Here is a 16,063-nt window from a genome sequence, read left to right as displayed (position 1 = left end):
TTCCCTGTGTTGCCTCTGTAGAAAGTTCTCTGTGAGCCTTTTTTGTTCACGTAGAGGAACTGAGTCCTTTTCCTTGGGAACTGGTAGCTAGGTATTGGTCAGAAATCCAGCTACTAGAATTATAGGGCACTAGTGGAATATAATACACAAATTTCTCTCTGACTTCCCCTTCCTGCATCGACAAGAGAGCAGTGCCCTTCATGGGACAGCGTGTCCTCCCAGTACACCAAATTCTGGCACTGAAGAAGGGTCTTGACACAAGACTGCTGTGTGCTACCTGGAGAGAAGAAGCTGTTTCACTGCTGGGAGCAGTGATCATCTCCATGATCCACAAACAGTTCGGTTGGTTGCACGATCATCAATAGCAACGTATGAGGCCACAGAGCAGAAAGAAGTTGACATGGAACAGCATAAATGTATGATGTATTTCTGTGGGGGACTAACAAACAAGAACTTCAAAGCAGGGGCCTTATCCTTAGTATGGGAGGCTTAATATCTTCCTTAAGTCATGGCAAAGCAGTCATCCAAATGGCCATACCTAAGCCTGAAGTTCCTTGTGCATTAGGGAAGGCAGATATGAACTGAAGAATTACAGGATTATGATTATGTGAGTAAGAGCTTTCCGTGAAATAGAGGAACAGAAGAAGGGAAGGAAAAACCCTCAGTAACACTAACAAAAGCACATTCAAACAATACTATTCCCAGGCAAATCATCTTTCCAAGAGAATTAATAATCAGATGTGAAAATCATGAACCAGATATGACTATGGCTTTTAGCCATGTCCTTCAGTATTTTCAAAATAAAACGAAGGAAAGAAATCTCAGTGTTACTCAGATCACGTGCGAAAAAGCAGAACAGAGCCTCTAAACATCTGAGTGCTGGCAAGCTGCTGGAGTGTAAGAGCAACCACTTTCAAGTTTATTGTTGATGAGGTGGCAAATAAAAGACTAATATCCTGATCTTCGGTCTGATTTTCTTAAATTAGGTCACGCGCTTTCTGCCCGTGTGCGAACCTAAGAGACGGTGAGGAAGCCCTTCTGACTTTCTTCTCGCCGAACACCTGAGCTTCCTGTCGGGTGCTGACGTCCTGTTCCTGTTCCCGTCAGAGCTACGCAGGCACTTTACAGGCAGTGCTGATTAGCGCAGGCCAGGTGGCATTACTCGATGGGTCGTTACACAGTGAGTAAGCCTTTCGACGGAAATCAAGGCTCTTGACTACTAGGAGGGAGAATTTCTGTTGTGTCAGCCTGGTACACGCACTGTCTAGTCCTGCTTTTGCTGCCTCTGTGATCAACAGCAAAACTCCTCCAGCTTCAGCAGAGATTCACTGAAGTATTTAGCTCTTGAAAAGTTCTCCTTTTCATGCTTTTGCTCGTGGGAGATTGTTGTCGTAGGTATATGGATGGTCTTGTCCTTTCACAGCATTCCACCATCACACGCGAGAGTCCTGAGGCAGTAGTTGAATTTGCCAGAAAATATATTTATTTTTTCTCCCCCCAGCAGCCTAATGACCAGAGTATTTCTTCCAAACAGATTCAGTGCTGGGAGAGGCTTTGGTTCAAGTCCTTGTTGCCTCCCTCAGGGACCAAGATCCTGCGCTAGACAGGCTTCCGTGGAGGAGGGGAAGGCATTTTGGTCTGTGGAGGCTGTGCAGACAGTCGTGCATCTCTCTGGCTGAGCAGGGGAGATCTGCAGCCTGCTGCTTCACTGGCTCCCTGCGCCTGAGAAATCCTGCGATTTACTCATTGCTCCAGAATGGTTTCTGGATTTTAGTTATTCACGGTTAAATCTTTACTCCTTCTCCTATGCACGCTTAAGTCGCCAGATGCTTGATTCCTTTTCCTGGACATGCTCCTGGGTTATCAGCTCCGTCTCCTAAAGTGGCTGAAGCAGAGGTCACGTACTGGAGCATTGCCAGAAAGCAGGACTAATGTTTGCAAGTGGGAGCTCCAGCTTGATCGTATGAGGATATTTCTTTCATTTCAGCTTACAGTAAAATTAATAAAACTGGACCAGATTTGGAACATTGACTAGCTCATCCTGCTCAAACCTTTTAATATTGAACCTTGCAGAGCAGAAAACCAGAATTGATTTGTACAGCAGAAACCGAGTTCAGTGAGAAGCTGGTGGTTCCCCTCCTCCATCATCAGTGACATCAGAAAGTATTGTTTGATGGTGCTTTTTTCCCCTTCTCAGCCTTCAATTTCCTGAAGGATTGTATCTGGCCAGCAAATTTGAAGGACTGTGACTGTGAGATAGGTTCTTTGACTGCCGTGGTTCTGGTATAGTTGTTTACAGTAAACTGTGCCATTTCTTGTACACTCTGCATGGAACAAGCCCCTGGCTTTTCTGTTTGGAACTGTAAGCATTATGTCTCTTTAAAAAACAACATTAATAGCAAACAGCATTACCACATGCAATTTAGCTCTGTAGCAGTTACCAAGAGGAGATAATATTTATGCCAGGTTTTTCATGGCAGGTCAATTATTTTGTTAGCACAAGCAGCAGTATATTTGTATTGTGCAACTCTTCCTAGGAACTGAGCTGCACTGGAGGACAGGAAATCATGGGAAGCAGGATGGACTTGAATTAGAAGGAAAGGATTTGTTTTTTCTTGTGTTTGGATACCAGTGCCTGTCGAGCTAGAGTCACATACTGTAAAATCTGTGCTTCTCATTATGCAGCTAAGCAAAAGGAAGACCTGCAAACAATTAAAGTAAAAGTGAATAGTCTGTAGTTATTCTTATTTTGAGTGGAGTTTCTTTTCCCTTAATCTGGTCTGACATGGTGACACGTGGTCTCCACAGGTCAAACCTCTAGATTCTGGAACAATTTAGCAAGGTGCTATTTTACAGAACTTCCTGAGCTGCACTTTGGCCAAAGCTGTTCTAATCTAACCGTATAAATGACCACCTAACTCAACAGAGAGTGTTTAAATTTCCACCACTTCTTTGTGTTTTATAGCTGGTGAGGCCAAGTGACTTTCATAATCTGCCTGCTACGTAAAAACTTTATGACTCAGACTGGGGGAGTTTCATAAATACTGTGCTCATGGTTATTTAAAAAGGCGCTGTCTTATGGAGGTGTTTAATAAGTGCCTCTTCCCTGTCCTTTTTTCTTTCTTTTCCTCTACAATCGGCACATTATCTTGATTGCAAAATTGTGTACTTAATGTGGATTAAGCTTGTAAAAAAGAGAGTGCATTCATTTCAGCTCAGGCACTAGAGGCTGTTAAAACTGACCTGCAATAAGTTCAAGCTTTAAAAATTTGGATCAGCAGTAGCATAATTTGTATGGCAATTAATGAAGTGGCTTCTCCGAGTCCTCAGTAAGGGCTCGGGCCTTCACCATTGTCAGTGGACACTGAGCAGTTTTAGGCCTATGCTGGGTTATGCAAGATCTCTGAGTGCTGGAGGAAAAGGCTCCAAACCAGTTGTGTGATTGTTCTGTGCTTGGGACTCCTTTTTTTGTGACAGAGATAACAGCTGGCAAGAGAGCTGGAGAGAACCGCCTGGATGCCCTTGCAGCTCTTACTCCCTCTCTGCACTTCTTTTGAAACCAAGCCAGTATTTTTCTCTGGCTCTCTCGAATGCATCACCTCCTTCCAAAATTTCTCAGCCTTCCAGGATGCTTTCCAGTCTCCTCTGACGTGCTGCAGCCTTCCCAGATTTCACACAGACTTTCCCTTTAGAGAGAAAACATTTTCTCTCAAGGTTAGTTCTGAGCTCACTTTGGTTTCTATTGACTTCACCAGAGACTGAATTAGGCCCTGTAAGAAACCCTGAAGACCACTGGCCATTAGTTCAACCTGGCATTTGCTTGGAGGTAGCCCAGCAGTGATTTTTTTTTTTTTGTTCCACCAATGGCCGGTGTTCAAGCTAGCGGAATTACGCATCCACTCATAAATTCACTCAAAGCCTGTTTGTACCAGCTTGGAGCATGCCTTTGGGTTGTGTTCCACATTTACATGCAATTGCTTTTGGGCTTCGCCTGGGTTTGTACACAACATTAGCAGACAGTGGTTTGTATACGGTGTAGCTACAGCAGTCTGCGTGCAGCAGTCAGCTTTCCCTTCACTTCGACCAGAAGTTCAGGTCTGGCAGATGAACTGTGGCATTTTAAGCTTTAAGGAGGCAGGAGAGATTATTCTTCCCCAGTAGAAATGTCACTGCTAAAACCTACCTATTTGGGCTTCCGGTTCAAAAACGTAATTTGGACTGATGTGAAATGTGCTGCATTTTACAGTCACCATCTTCTTCAAACAGTATTGGAATTATAAAGGAAATGAGATACATAGGAGACCAAGGACAATGTAATGTGGATGGTTGAGAAAGGCAGCCCTGGACTATATAGTCCTCACTTTATACTTAGTACACAGACATAGCCACACCTGTACTCTTCACTCATGTCTTTTAATGCAGATTTGGAAGTCCTGAGCTATTTCAGTATCTGTGATTGAAGTTGTCATTGTGCTCACCTTGGCGATGAGCCTGTGTACGGTTTTGCACACAGTGTATGAATTACACTTATCAGGAAGAAAGACTACCTAGGTTTTATTAGTTCCAAAGCATAATAAAAAGATACACAGCACAGGCTGTGCAGTTCACATAGACAACTTCTTCCTCATTAGGTATATTTCTCTTAAAAGTAGATATGAAATAATACTTAGACATATGAGAAAATAATCAGCAAATACTTCTGGATACCTAGGCCTTTGTACTTTTATTCATCAGAGTTAAAGGCTCTTCCTAAATACGTGTGTGTATTACAGGAAATCTTCCAGGACTAGAGCATGATACCCATTGCGCAGGTAAGGGAGTGAAGGTATGGGGACGTTTATAGACTCGGAGTTTGAATCAAGAGACTTTCATCCTACTGTCAGAAGGATATGGAATTTGTTGTGGTTTCAGCAGGGCAGCTGTAAAGGTACTAGAAAGAGCCTAGGCCATAATGAACTAAAAAAAGCCAAACCTCTCTTTACGAGTACTCCGTTACTGAAACCCTTGCAGTGTTGCCTAAGGGTCAAAAAAAAGATGATGTACATTCTGTTATGCGCTGTGAAAAATCAGTCTAAATTACCCATACAGTTAAAAGCTGGGGGGAGATTACAAGGTAAAGTAGTATGATATATAGGGAATAATTTGTTGGCAGAGGGTTCCTGATGCCTTGGAAAGGGCTCTGTCCACAAGGCTGAGCTGTAATGCTTCACTCAAACTATTTACAAATAGATATTTTGTACAAACCATTTAATGCAAGATTCCAGAATCACGAGGCAGGAGGTAGTTTCCTCATTTGGAGTTCAGAGTCCTAAGCCTCATTGCAGGAGCACTTCACCCAAAGGCTGAATTTCTGTTCTTTCCTATTTTCTTTTCCTATTCCAAGTGCTTCTGTGGCCAACTGGAGCATCTTTTGTGCCTTACAGCTTCGGTAGGCCCTACTATTTCACACTCCTTCTCGCTCTCTGCTCCTGAAACAAAAGCTGTCCTCCTTTATTTGCATTTAGACTCCAGAAAAAATCCCTCTGACCAGTATGTTCCTGGGCTGTATTCATAAGAGTCAAGGCAAGAGTGGGCCGCTCATTCGACTTTGCATATTAGAAGATATCAGGTGTTCCCAGTGTGTTCTGTGCTAAGCTTAAAGTCCTCAAAACTGTGTGTCTCTTGCAGAAAGCTGATGTTTAAAGCCTCACCAGTGCTTGAGTCCTTTACAACTGCAACACACAAATTAGGTGAGATATTCTTATTTAATTCCCAAGGACAAATGACACTGCAGCCTGCTGAAAAAGCCATCGCTTAACAGCATCCCTTAATTGCCAGTCCTCTGACCTGGACTCCCATCATGACAGTCAGTCTGGCCCTAAAGACCAACAAGCTAGCTGAGATCATCCGCACCACCCCGTGAGATGCTCACTGTGTCTAGCTTCCCAGGCTTTAGAGAAAGCCAGAGAAACCCAGGAATCGCTCTCCCTGTGCGCAGACACCCGTATCATCTCTGAGCCGCCTCCTAGACTCCGGCTGCTTCAGCTGTCCACCGCAGGAAGGAGTTCACTGCTTTTCACAGGGCAGCTGCCACCTTTCTTTTATTTTCTGAATGGAAACTTAGGAATCATTTGGTGTAACTGACAAATTATATCAACAATATTGGTGGTAAATGCCATTGCACACCTGGACCTTTGTAATTAATGTCCGCAGGGAAGACGACAATGGCAAGATCCCACTGAACAGCAGGTTGATCATATGCCCCATTGACACAGCGCAGGCGGTCCCCAGCTTTTCCTGTGCAGCAATTGTAGTGAGAAAATTGACAGCAGCCAGAAACTCTTGTACGGAAATGGAAATTACATGACCAAATATGCTGGGCTGAGACTACTGGGACTGAAATTACTACGTTTAAGCAAGGCACTATCTGCGCTGCATACAATTATACAAATACGGTACATGCCAAATACATACAGGTGATAGCTACAAGGTACGTTGCAGAGCTGTGGGCTACAAGAGTAGCTTCTGCTCTGGACTAGTGTGCTGTTACACTGCCTTGTCTGGCAAGAGCTTCCACTGGCTGCCAGTTCTACACACTGACAAGTATTTTCTCCTCTTCCTACAAAGCCATAATTCTTCCTGCTTTTCCCTTCTGCCTGATTTCCCAAAACAAAAAGACCTGTGTTTGCTTAAGACAGTAACTTACACATAGTACATGTAGTCACAGGGCAGTGATGGATTTACCATTAATCACATCATTACTGAGTAACTGTGTGAGATTAGATAAAGAAGATCCCTCTACTTGAAAAGGGAAATTCCTGTCTCGTGGCTGAAAAAGGCTTGAGCTACTAAACTATAGTTTCAGCTTGTTTTAGACAGAAGGAAATGCTATGTAATACTTATAAACGTAGTAATACTAGAAATGCTGTCTAATGCCTATAAAGCTTTCCTGGCTTACTTCATTTCGCTTTGTGTAGCTGGTCTTGTTGGGAACCAGGGAGAAACCTGGGGAAGCGTTCACACAGTGTCTTTTAGGCACCTAATTTACAGATGTAGTTGCTGCCTGGCAGCTAGGCGCCTGCTTCTGAAAGCTTTTGATTTGCACCTAAGTCAGCTGTTTAAAGTAGCTGGTGTGAACAGCTTACCTTGTGAGAGCAAATGGGAGCCTGAGGGGGACAGAAAACCTCAGGTAATCACTGCAGCATTTCTCAGAACTATTTCGGGACAGATGGTGTATGTAGAACACATGCCAGAAGAGTCTAGCAAGGAAGTTTACAGTTGTTTATCCGGGGAGAGCTAAGAAAGTAGCTGGTAGCCTTACTCCTTGTGTAGCATATGTATCTCCCAAATTCATCCTAGCGGTCGTGTTAGAGATGATGGCTGTCCTGCTCCGGTGTCAGGAGTCTGTGGGCTGCAGCAGCTCCGCCTGCTGCTCTCTGCAGGTTGCCTGGGCAGCGGTGGCACACGGGCAGCTCAAGGAATAACCAGACGAGACTGCTTCACCGAGCGTTGCAAAAGCTGTCAGCCTTAGTCAAGGCAGTGTTGTAACGTTTTGGGGAGAATATTTTATGTTCACTTTTGTTTTCAGTGCTCTCTCTGGGAACCAGAAGTTGTCTGAATTCCAGAGAGGATACCTGGAATCTCAGCCTGAATGTTCGAGCTGACTCCAATTCCAGTAACCGTTGGCTTCTGCTGTAGGGAAGTTGTTTGGGGGAAAGTTTGGTGAGGGTGAAAAAGTAACGTAGTTATCGGTTTCAGTTTGAAGGGCACAGGGGAGACTTGCAAATGCTCTGCAGAGCTGGAAGGAATGGGGGCAGGAAATTGCACACAGTTTTGTCTGCACACTTTCAGTATCAAAACTGAACAGCGTAGCTAGGGTTTCACATCACCCTCAGCCTGTGCGTTAGCTGGGGCTCTATCGAGTAAGGAATCTTTGTGATCCAACCTCAGCTCTTGGATTTGATTTTAAAAAGATATTCACTGTTGTTTAATAGTATTGTCTATAGAAAAGTTGATCTTCACTGGAGCCAAGACTTCACTCCAGATGTTTGTTTCTGTGTTCTGATATGATAAACCTGCGATTGAATGTGGCTAATATTTTTATTTTTCCAACAACATGTGTGAATGTTGTGACTAGAGTAGATTTACCAAGAGAAATAATGGTTCCACAGTGTCCTCTCTATCTCTCTGCATTCACTCTGTGGCTTGCAAAGTGCCCTTCAATTCGGGAGCCGTGGGAGCCGTGCTGGGAACTCCTCCGCGCTCCCGTGACTTCACGCAGCTGCTGGCTCTCCAGTGCTGATGCTGCCTCTGGGCTGCCTGTCAGACCAGCACATTGAAGCACCTTATTTTCAGTTTAAACTTTGTGGAAGACGGAAGAGATTGGTGAAGTTACCTGAGATCTTCAGTCTAAGATAAAGGTAACTGAATTCAGAGGCTTCCTTTACAGCGACAACATGTTCATCTGCCAGTACACTGGTGACTTTTCACTCTGTCCTGACTTAACCTGGGAGCATTGTAGTCAAATTAAAGGATGGCTTTATAGCTGCATGGAAAGTATAGATTTTGAGGTTCGATCCCACCTGTGCCTTCCTTCTAGAGCTACCTCCCTATCCCATGTTCTGTGCTTCTGCTGATACCACCACTAAATGTCCCAGCATTCGTCACAGTAAAGCCGCCCTTTACTACAATCTCCTCTGAAAATTTGCTAATTATTTTTCCTACTTGCTACTAAGCTCGTTCTTCTCCTTTCTCATCATTAACATGTTCACCTGTGTACGTATTAGGTGTCTTGACTGTTCAAACCACTGATCTCAAATAAACCCTTCCTGTAACAAGAATAGAACTAAAAAGGAATTCATTACACTGGGAAGAAAGAGGCATTCAGTGAGTATTTCTGTGAAAGAAGCAATAAATGTTTGGCAATAGGTAAGTGTGTAGGAAGCCTCTGATTAAAAACACACTAATCGTGTAAAGAAAGCTCCACTTTTTTATTACTCACTCAGAACTTTACTTCCACAGCCACGTCTGGAGGGATTATGCACACCTAGAAGCACAGCACAGTGGCCAGTGGATCTTATTCAGCAAAAAAGGACCAGATCTTCACAGTTTCTTGATTTCATTTAGCAGCGCAGAAGAAAAAAAAACCCAAATTCTCTGTTAGTGAAGATGAACCTTTATGCTCGCGAGCAGAAGTGGGCCAGGCAGTTAGTGATTCACAGAAGGAAAAAGGACAGTTTTAAAGAGTGATGACTGGCTTTGTCCTCCTTCTGCATGGCTGGGAACTACAAAAAATAGGCCTGTAGCGGAGATTAAAAGGACAACAGAAAGGTGCTCCTAGCTTGCCTTGTTAATGTGATCAAGAGAGGCAGAATGAAGGAAGCTGAGCACATGTGGCTTGTGGCACAGTTAGCTGTTTGCTTTGTTCTCCTCAGCTGCTATTCCATCCTCAGAATATCTGCTCTTCTCATAGCTGAGGACTACGGAGTAATCGCTTTCCTATGCACAAGCATCTTCTCTATCATTCTTGTCTTCAGTAACCACATCCAAAGCGTGTCACTGAGGTCCAGGCAGAGGGGAAGTACTTCTGGCATGTGGCTGACTTGCCTGTCTGTCAGTCAGGGCTTTATATTCCGACTCCTTGGCCTTTGCTGCTTCACCGTGCTTGAGCAGGGTTACACGCCAGAGCGGGTTGGGAGAAGCTGAGCTTTTCTTTATGCTCCCTGCTGGCCTGCGTTTCTGTTACTCCACAGTGACACAAAGGGCAAATCGGACCCAGGTGTAGAAAATTTGGCTGCTATGTTGGGAAACAGCTGTGGAGGAAAAAGTCCAATACGGTGACCGGATCTGAGTGCTGTGCAGCAGTGTGACAGCAGAGAAGTCAGCGGCAATGAAAAGTCTGGAACGCCACTGCTTTGCAGCTGGGAGAGACATGCTGGAAACCTGCAGCACGCGCAGTTGTTAGCTTACGCATTGCGCAGAACTCAAGGGAGAGTCCGAATGAAGTTGCTGTTGCACAGCCTTTGTCTCAAAGCTGGAATTAATGGATAAATGCGTTGCTCACACAGCTGTCAGCACCGTGAACGGAGGGGTGGAAGGAGAGCCAGGGGCTGACTGACAGCCCAGCACAACAGAATGGGCTGGTGCTGGGTCTGCAGGTTTGGGAGGAGGATACACTGTTCAGCAGAGGCTTAAGCACAGGCTGGGTGAAGGGTATTGATGGCTAGATACGGCCAGCCTGTTGCCCTAGGGGACAGTGCTTTTCATGACTGTTGAAAATAGCAACAGTGCTGACTGCAGCTGCAGCCTCACTTCTTGTAAATGACTTCAATCATAACAGAATTAGCGTGACCACAGCTTCGCAGTGGGTAAGGTTATGCTTCTCATTCAAGAGGCTCCTGCTGAGCATTCGGTAACCCTTCACAGCTAAAGCAGCCAGGTTCTCTGAACACCTACAGTCCCATTAGCTCTGTTCGTTAGCAAGTGTTTTACAGCTGCAGCATGGTATGTAAATTAACCTCCTCTGAAAGCAGACATCTGTTTCAGTCTTTAAGAAAGCGAGGGAGCCTCAGTGTTGCTGCCTACACAGTCAGAGGAGCACTGCATGGGCACAGGGCTGGGGGTGTCCCAGCAGGACCCTGCTGCTCCCGGTGGGAGACAGACCCCCACGGTCGGGGCGGGAGGCACAGCCACGCTGCGAATGGCACTAGTTTAAAGCTGTCCCTTCCCCACTGACTATAAATACTGCACTCTCTTCAGCAGAACGTGGCTTTGCTCTGCTCCTGAGCATGGCTCAGATTCTTCCGCAGTCCTTTACCAGATTCACTGTTTACTTCACTTTCTAGCCACAGCCAGGAGGGGAAAGGTCAGAGGCAAGAGCTGGGCAAGAGGGAGAGGGACTGGAAGCATCGCTCTTCACATACTATTTAGCAGGGAGGATTAAAATCACTGCACTGATACGTGTTTCCCTTGCATTAGGTGCAGAGTACAGCAAATTCCCTGTTTGACCTTGCTGGTAATTTACTAAACAGAGGACAGGAGATTCGACAGCTGGTATCACTACAGAGATCTTCATGAGGCTCCTGCTGTGCCCCTTAGATGTGCCAGAGTCCTCAAACCAGTGCATGCAGGTCAGCAGACATTTCAGAGTCCTGCGTTAGCCCTTGCAGAGGGCAGCTCAGAGTGACACTGTGAACGCACAAACTGTGGTTGGGATTTCTTAGTTGCTTTGGAGCAACCTAGGAATACCTGCTAGAAAGCGGATCTGCTTGGCCACTGGATGGTATGCTGGGGAGCGTGAGAGAGAGGGAAAGGAAGGAAGGGGAAGGAGAATAAGGCAGGTGAAAAGATACATAGTTCAAAAATACAAGCCAGCTTTTTCTTCTCTTTCCTCAAGAGACCTTCTACGCAATTATGACTTTCTTGTCCTTATTTATGGTTTTGATTAAATTTTTTTCTGAGCTATCCCACATTTGCATTTCATATTAAACACAAAATAAAGGGTTTAGGCACTTCACAGGGGACGATACGGATAATTTCTGCTAAACTTACTCTAGAGCAATAGAAGGGAGAAAGAAAATCGGTTTGTTTCTGCCAGGAGGAAAACAAAATGGGCTCAGCCCTGATGCTTTTCATTCCATGCCACTCAGTGGGAAGCCCCTTACCCTGTATCTAGGTCTAGTTTTGGTTTTTTTCAGGAGTAGTGGAGAATCTTCTAAGCTACATTGTGCTTGTTCTACCACTAATGCTGTCATGTGCGCGCTGATTTATACAGCAAGACAAGAGTCACTAGTTTGGGGCCCGAAGGGTTAAAAGATACTGCAGTGTGGGGCTGGGAAAAGAGGACAGAGAAAGGGATAACAATCTCTGCTGACAGCAAACCAGTTTGGCAGCCTTCACCCTAAAGGACTTCCCCCCCTTCCAATTTAGAACTATTCACATTCAGGCAGTCCTTTGCTCTCCTCTCTGCTGCATAGCATGGTATTCACTGCTTCCCCAATTTATGTCCCTGCAGCTGCTGTGGGAAAATACATCATTCGGCAGCGAATTCCAGCTTCAGAATGAAGCAGGTGCTGTCTGCTTGTCTCAGCCAGGGATGGCTGGCAAGGAATGGGACACTGCTAGGCAGGACCGATCCAAAGAAGATTTTTAGGGAAGCAGCACAGTAAAGGGTCACACGAGTCTGCTGTGTGTTCTTTCTTTTTCCCTTTTTCACAACGTCCAGGGTACTGTGAGTGATCCTTAGTCATGTTTGAGGAGGAAACCTACTTCTTCCAAAGAAACATCAACAACCTAAGTGCTGATTTTATAGAGTAACTTACATTAAACAAATTAGTAAGGAATGCTATCTAACACGTATTCGGTGTTTCCTAAAAGTGGCTTTAGCTTTAAAAGGAATGTGAATTACAGTAGAGGGAGAGACCTTTTATCTTCCAAACTCAAAAGATTACTTCTTTTACTGCTTATGGTTACTGTAAGCACTGTAGATCTGTGCTGATAGAGTCCATTTCTGTGAAAGACTCTGCCGCCTTAGAAAACCAGCTGAACCAAATCACTTCAAAGTCAGCTTTTCATGGATTTCAGGAAATGCTTGGGGGAGGGGAGAATCACTTTGTCATAATGCAGGTGACATTTTGTCAAACGAGGCATCTCAGGTCATTCAGTTACAGCTCTGTGGGGCACCGATTCTGCATTCGATGAGCAGCCAGAAACCAAAGGGTGCTTCACCCATTTCCTGCAAACAGCATTGCAAAACAGTCTAATGGGCTTTAACTTTCTTGGAATACAGTTTAGCCCCTAGAAATCACAGCTGCAAATCTGTATGCTTACGGTCTCTGGATCCTGGTGATGGAGCTAAGTCATAAGTTCTTTTAAAATATCAAGTCTATGCTCTTGTAGAGCACCAGGACTTTAAGACAAGAAACAGCTTTTTGAAGTCTAAAGCTGCCTGTACCTTTGCCCTGTTGTGTATGCCAATTTAAAGTGAGAACTAAGATATCCTTCCCCCAATGCATCATAACGATACAGTGTTTACAGCTTTGTGAAGTGCGTGAATGGCATTTCTAGACAGTTTTATTTTTCCCCCCCTGACATTCATATGGTTTGGTTGTGTCAGACAGCAACCTCTTCTTGCAGCTTTTAATAGAAATAAGGCGAGCCAGAGTTGGTGCAGTCAGCTCAGCCAAGGGTTCGATTCACTCTTTCAAAAGCCATGCAACGCTGTGGTCTTAACACCCTGTTCCTGCTCTCAGGGATTCAGAGGAGAGCTAGATTCCTGAGCAGATTCATCCAAGTACATTTTCTACTCGCATCTTTCTATTTTAGGGTTTTGGGGGCAGGAACCCTGTCTGCTGGGCTAGCACTAAAACAGGCTAGTTGAGTAGGGCAAGGAACATGACCACGTGGAGACCTGGCCGTTGTCTGCACTTACACACTCAACTAGCAGTGAAGTTTGCCAGCAGGATACGTACCAGAGCCTTTAAAACTAAAACCAGAGGTGCTTTTTTTTTTTCCAAAAACTTTCACAATAAAGTTTATTATCTTAATATCATTAAAAATACTATAAAATAATAAAATATTCTGCTTGGCAGAAAAATTATGCCAGGGTTTTAAAACCCCAGGTTTGTGCAAACAGTTTTTGTAAACATAGGAAGTCAAGTGTTCAAGTTCCATCCCAAAATACAGTAAATTGCTACAAAAATAAGTTTGCTCACTGTCAAACATGTTTAAAACCCCAGGAGACGGGATTTCTTGAGGCATCTCTCACACATCCCCATACAGTTAATGCTGTACTTATATCTGAAACGGGAAGGATTTCAGGTAGTCCTTTAAAACAGGATTGAGGGGGATCTGGTTTAAGTTGTCTCTCCCAAAAGTCTTCACGATGCTCTTCCGGCAGAGCTCCTGCAGGGGCTGCACGCGGACTTTGCGCAGGGGCGTAACCAGCACCTTCCGCGGGGAGCTTAGGTAATGTTCCAGCAGCTTAAAAAGACAGTCAAAGGTCTCCTTGCTGCCATCCAGGCTGAAACGCCCTGTCTGAAAGTTTATCCGGATGCTGGTGGGCCCAGTTGCAGTCTTAACACTGATGGCAAAGAAGCAGTTCTTCTGCATGCTGTCCCTGATGAGGAAGGTGCCCTCAGGCTCCGACTTGAGCTTCTCATGGGCGGCACTGACAGTCAGAGGCCCCCAGTAGAAGCCACAGGCATCCAGCAGACTGCTTGCTCGAGTGATGCTACTGAAATCCGCTTGCGAGCGGAACGTTCGGAAGTGTGTGTTGCTCTGTGCCTGCACAGCGCTGGGCCGGCCTGGGCCGTGGTAGCCTCGAGCCTGCAAACGGTCCCGCGCCGGAGGGTCGAGTAGACGTCTCGGGTCTGCTGCAACGGCATTATCTGCTGACACCTTGCTGTGCGCTACCATCCTACAGCCTAGGCCAGCGGATGCGGTCTTCCATAGCGTCAGCGGCTACGGCAGGGCAGCTTTCCAGCAGCTATTCTGAAACGCCAGAGAGAAGAGACACAACGTGAGATCCCTGGAGAAAAGCAGCTGCAGTCTCTGAATGGCCAAGTCTTCCATTCACATGCCTCGCACCCGTTATAAAGTAAGAAAATATTCATTTTCCAGTTTACACTGGGCAAACAGCTGCTCGCTTTCAGACAAGATTAGCAAGTCTATTGCTATGGCAAAGTCCAAAGCTCCAAAAATCTTTAGCAAGGATCCATAACAGCTGCAGAGGATAACATGGTTTCCCTGCTGTGAGCCCACAGAAGTTTACGAGGACCCAGCGTTAGTCAAGCGACAGGACCCTCTCAGTGAGAGGTGCTCTTGTGCACGCTCCAACCGATTCCCAAGATTTTAGAGAACAAAGCAACACGGTTTTTTACAACCGAGTTACCAAGTTCTCTGCACCTCCCTCTTTCCCTTCCCCAGTCCCAGCTGAGATGGTGGAACTCGGACATCACCACTGCTTGGTGCATTATGTGAGAAAGAGAAAGCAGGTGAAGGAGACGTAAACTCTGCATCTGGGTATGTCTCTGGGTGGCTGGGGAAGAGGGTGAGGTGAATAGGTGCCGTTGTGCGACGGAGGTGTCACTTGGCAGGGCAGCCAGTTTACACATTAATCCTAAAGTGACTTTCCTCCCTCCTGTTAACCTGAGGCTCAGCCATAAAAGGCAGTTTCCCGTCCCCCCAGCTTTCCCTCGGGACAGCAGTGCTGCGGCCTTGCCAGCTGACACAAACCCACCTCCAGGAACCCTTCGAGCACTACTCCTCGGTCTCTTTTTCTGTATTACACGCACTTTAAGTGGCCTTGTCTAAATGGCTTCCTATCGATGCAGCTGTCGGCGCGAGGGACTGAACTCGTCCCTCGCGTTCCCTCAGAGGAACCGGCAGCGCTGCACGTGGCCCGCCTGCCTTCGCCGCGCCGGCCGCCCGGACCCCCGCACGCACGGGTTCCAGGACTCGGCCCCACGGTCCGGTACAGACCCGCAGCAGCCGCCTGTCGAGAAACACTGAAGCCTTCTCAGAAAGGAGCCCCTCGGCCATCTTACGGCTCAGGGTAGCGTGCTCGCAGGGCTCCGGAGAACGCCCGCCGCTGCGCTCCCGTCCCGGCCAGTCCCGCAGCCGATGGCGGGTTTCGCCTGGGTCGCGTCGCCCCCGGGGACAGCGCGGGGGCTGCGAAATCCTCCCGCCGGCGAGGAGCTTCCCGGCCGAAGGCAGCGCGGGGCTTGCTCCGACCGCCCGCTGTCCAGGTATCGAGCCAGGGCGGTCCCTTCCAGCCCCCAGGACCCGAGGGCAGGCCGGGGGGAGCGGCGGCGGGACGGGGGCGGCGAGCGGGCTCCCCGGGGTTCCCGCTGTTCCATGGCGGGCACGGAGCTCCGCCTGGAGCCGAGCCGGGAAGGGAGCAGGAAAACAGAACACACAGACAGACACACAGACACCCCCCTCTCCGTCCCCGCGGCTCGCCGGGACCCCCGAGGCAGTGACCCGCCCTCCCCCCCCCCCCCGTTACCTGGGCCGGGGTCCGCGCCCGGGGCGCGCGGCGGGCCGGGCCGGGGGCTGTTGCGGGCCCCGCGGGGCGGCCGGGGGG

At 46.9% G+C, this 16,063-nt stretch overlaps 1 protein-coding gene across 1 annotated transcript; it reads right to left on the bottom strand.

Moving 5' to 3' along the window:
- Window positions 1-13,403: 13,403 nt before the first annotated feature.
- SOCS1 (suppressor of cytokine signaling 1) lies at window positions 13,404-16,052 on the bottom strand. The gene is made up of 2 exons (XM_075436478.1): window positions 15,986-16,052; window positions 13,404-14,469 (listed from the first exon to the last, which is right to left on the bottom strand). Exon 2 carries the CDS (start codon window positions 14,392-14,394, stop codon window positions 13,771-13,773), a length of 624 nt encoding a protein of 207 aa, XP_075292593.1. The 5' UTR covers window positions 14,395-14,469; window positions 15,986-16,052; the 3' UTR covers window positions 13,404-13,770.
- Window positions 16,053-16,063: the final 11 nt, after the last annotated feature.

This window comes from Opisthocomus hoazin, chromosome 15 (genome assembly GCF_030867145.1).
Source record: "Opisthocomus hoazin isolate bOpiHoa1 chromosome 15, bOpiHoa1.hap1, whole genome shotgun sequence".
Taxonomy (NCBI): Eukaryota; Metazoa; Chordata; class Aves; order Opisthocomiformes; family Opisthocomidae; genus Opisthocomus; species Opisthocomus hoazin.
Note: the sequence above shows the minus strand (reverse complement) of the source record. Positions and strands in the feature narration are given on the sequence as shown.